The sequence below is a fragment of the Sphaeroforma arctica genome (genome assembly GCF_001186125.1).
Source record: "Sphaeroforma arctica JP610 unplaced genomic scaffold supercont1.8224, whole genome shotgun sequence".
Lineage (NCBI taxonomy): Eukaryota > Ichthyosporea > Ichthyophonida > Sphaeroforma > Sphaeroforma arctica.
Window position 1 is genome coordinate 1 of NW_014032334.1, and position 1,268 is coordinate 1,268.

General features: G+C 36.8%; 1 protein-coding gene across 1 annotated transcript; it reads right to left on the bottom strand.

The window, feature by feature from the left end:
- Positions 1–169: 169 nt before the first annotated feature.
- SARC_16501 (hypothetical protein) lies at positions 170–884 on the bottom strand (the record flags this gene model as incomplete). Its single annotated transcript, XM_014289396.1, has 2 exons — positions 170–262; positions 780–884. Coding segments are annotated over 2 exons (198 nt in total), but the record flags the coding sequence as incomplete, so codon positions are not given.
- Positions 885–1,268: the final 384 nt, after the last annotated feature.

Here is a 1,268-nt window from a genome sequence, read left to right on the forward strand (position 1 = left end):
AATAAAGAATAGACGCAACGTGAATAACTACTGCACACATTGGCTTCAATCAACTCGACATCGCAAATAGATCATAACAGATAAACTATCAACTCATCATCTAAAATATACTTACATAAGCTTGCGAAGTCAAGTCATATGCAAACTAGGTACATAGACAGATACTTACATTATCAGTCAAGCGCTTCCAGTCTTTAGCCAGATCAAACATTTTGAGGCGATCCTCAATCAAGGCATGGCGGGCACTTTGATGAATGATAGGCTGTGTGGTAGAAACAGGTCAGTCTGGGAGTATGTACAGATGATACTGAGTATAGTACCAACAATAGAGTCGACGACTGCATAGACAATACACACGAATCACGTATCTATTAGAATCTTGCATAGGTTTAAATACTTGTGTATTATTTTGAAGCATTTAAATTATATAAAAATGTACTACATGTACCATGATATAACACACATACAAATAGATAGTATATGTATGTGTATCACACAAACACACACACACACACACACACACACACACACATATATATATGTATATATATATTATATATATATACATATACATATATACATCTATATATATATATAAATTTATACGTGTATATTTCTTTATAATGGACGACATAGTTGCGAGACAATATCTATTGCTGACCACCAACAGCACCCGCACGGTTGCAAATACCGTCCATGTTCGTCAGAGAAAGTCGCACCCGCTTTGTAGTAAATCCATGGCAAAATCTTGAAACATGTAAGTACAAACAAACACATACCTCTTGCGGGTTGGCAGGCTTAGCATATCGTTGAGAGATGTCCACCACCTTTGCATTCGCACTGAGCGATTGCACTTTCTGTAAAAACGGTGTTGTATTAGGCATATACGGTGATTCGATCGGGGGACGATGGAGTGAGCGTGTGTGCGGACAGGGACATGGTACATGACATGCGTGAATTGATGTCTACAAAATTTTCTATTTGCATATGTATACGTGTACACATGTACGTATATATGGATATCATATCGATTCAACTACATATGAATATGGACATAGACGCTGCAGTGTAGCTCTGCACACAGAGAAATGTATCTATCACAGTGCACGAAAACACCTGCCCACACAGCCCATCATTGTTCTTGATAATACGAATGTAAACACACAAACACAAATAAAAGAAACACACACACACACACACACATACATACATACACACACACACTATATATATATAGTATACATATACATATACATATACATACATAT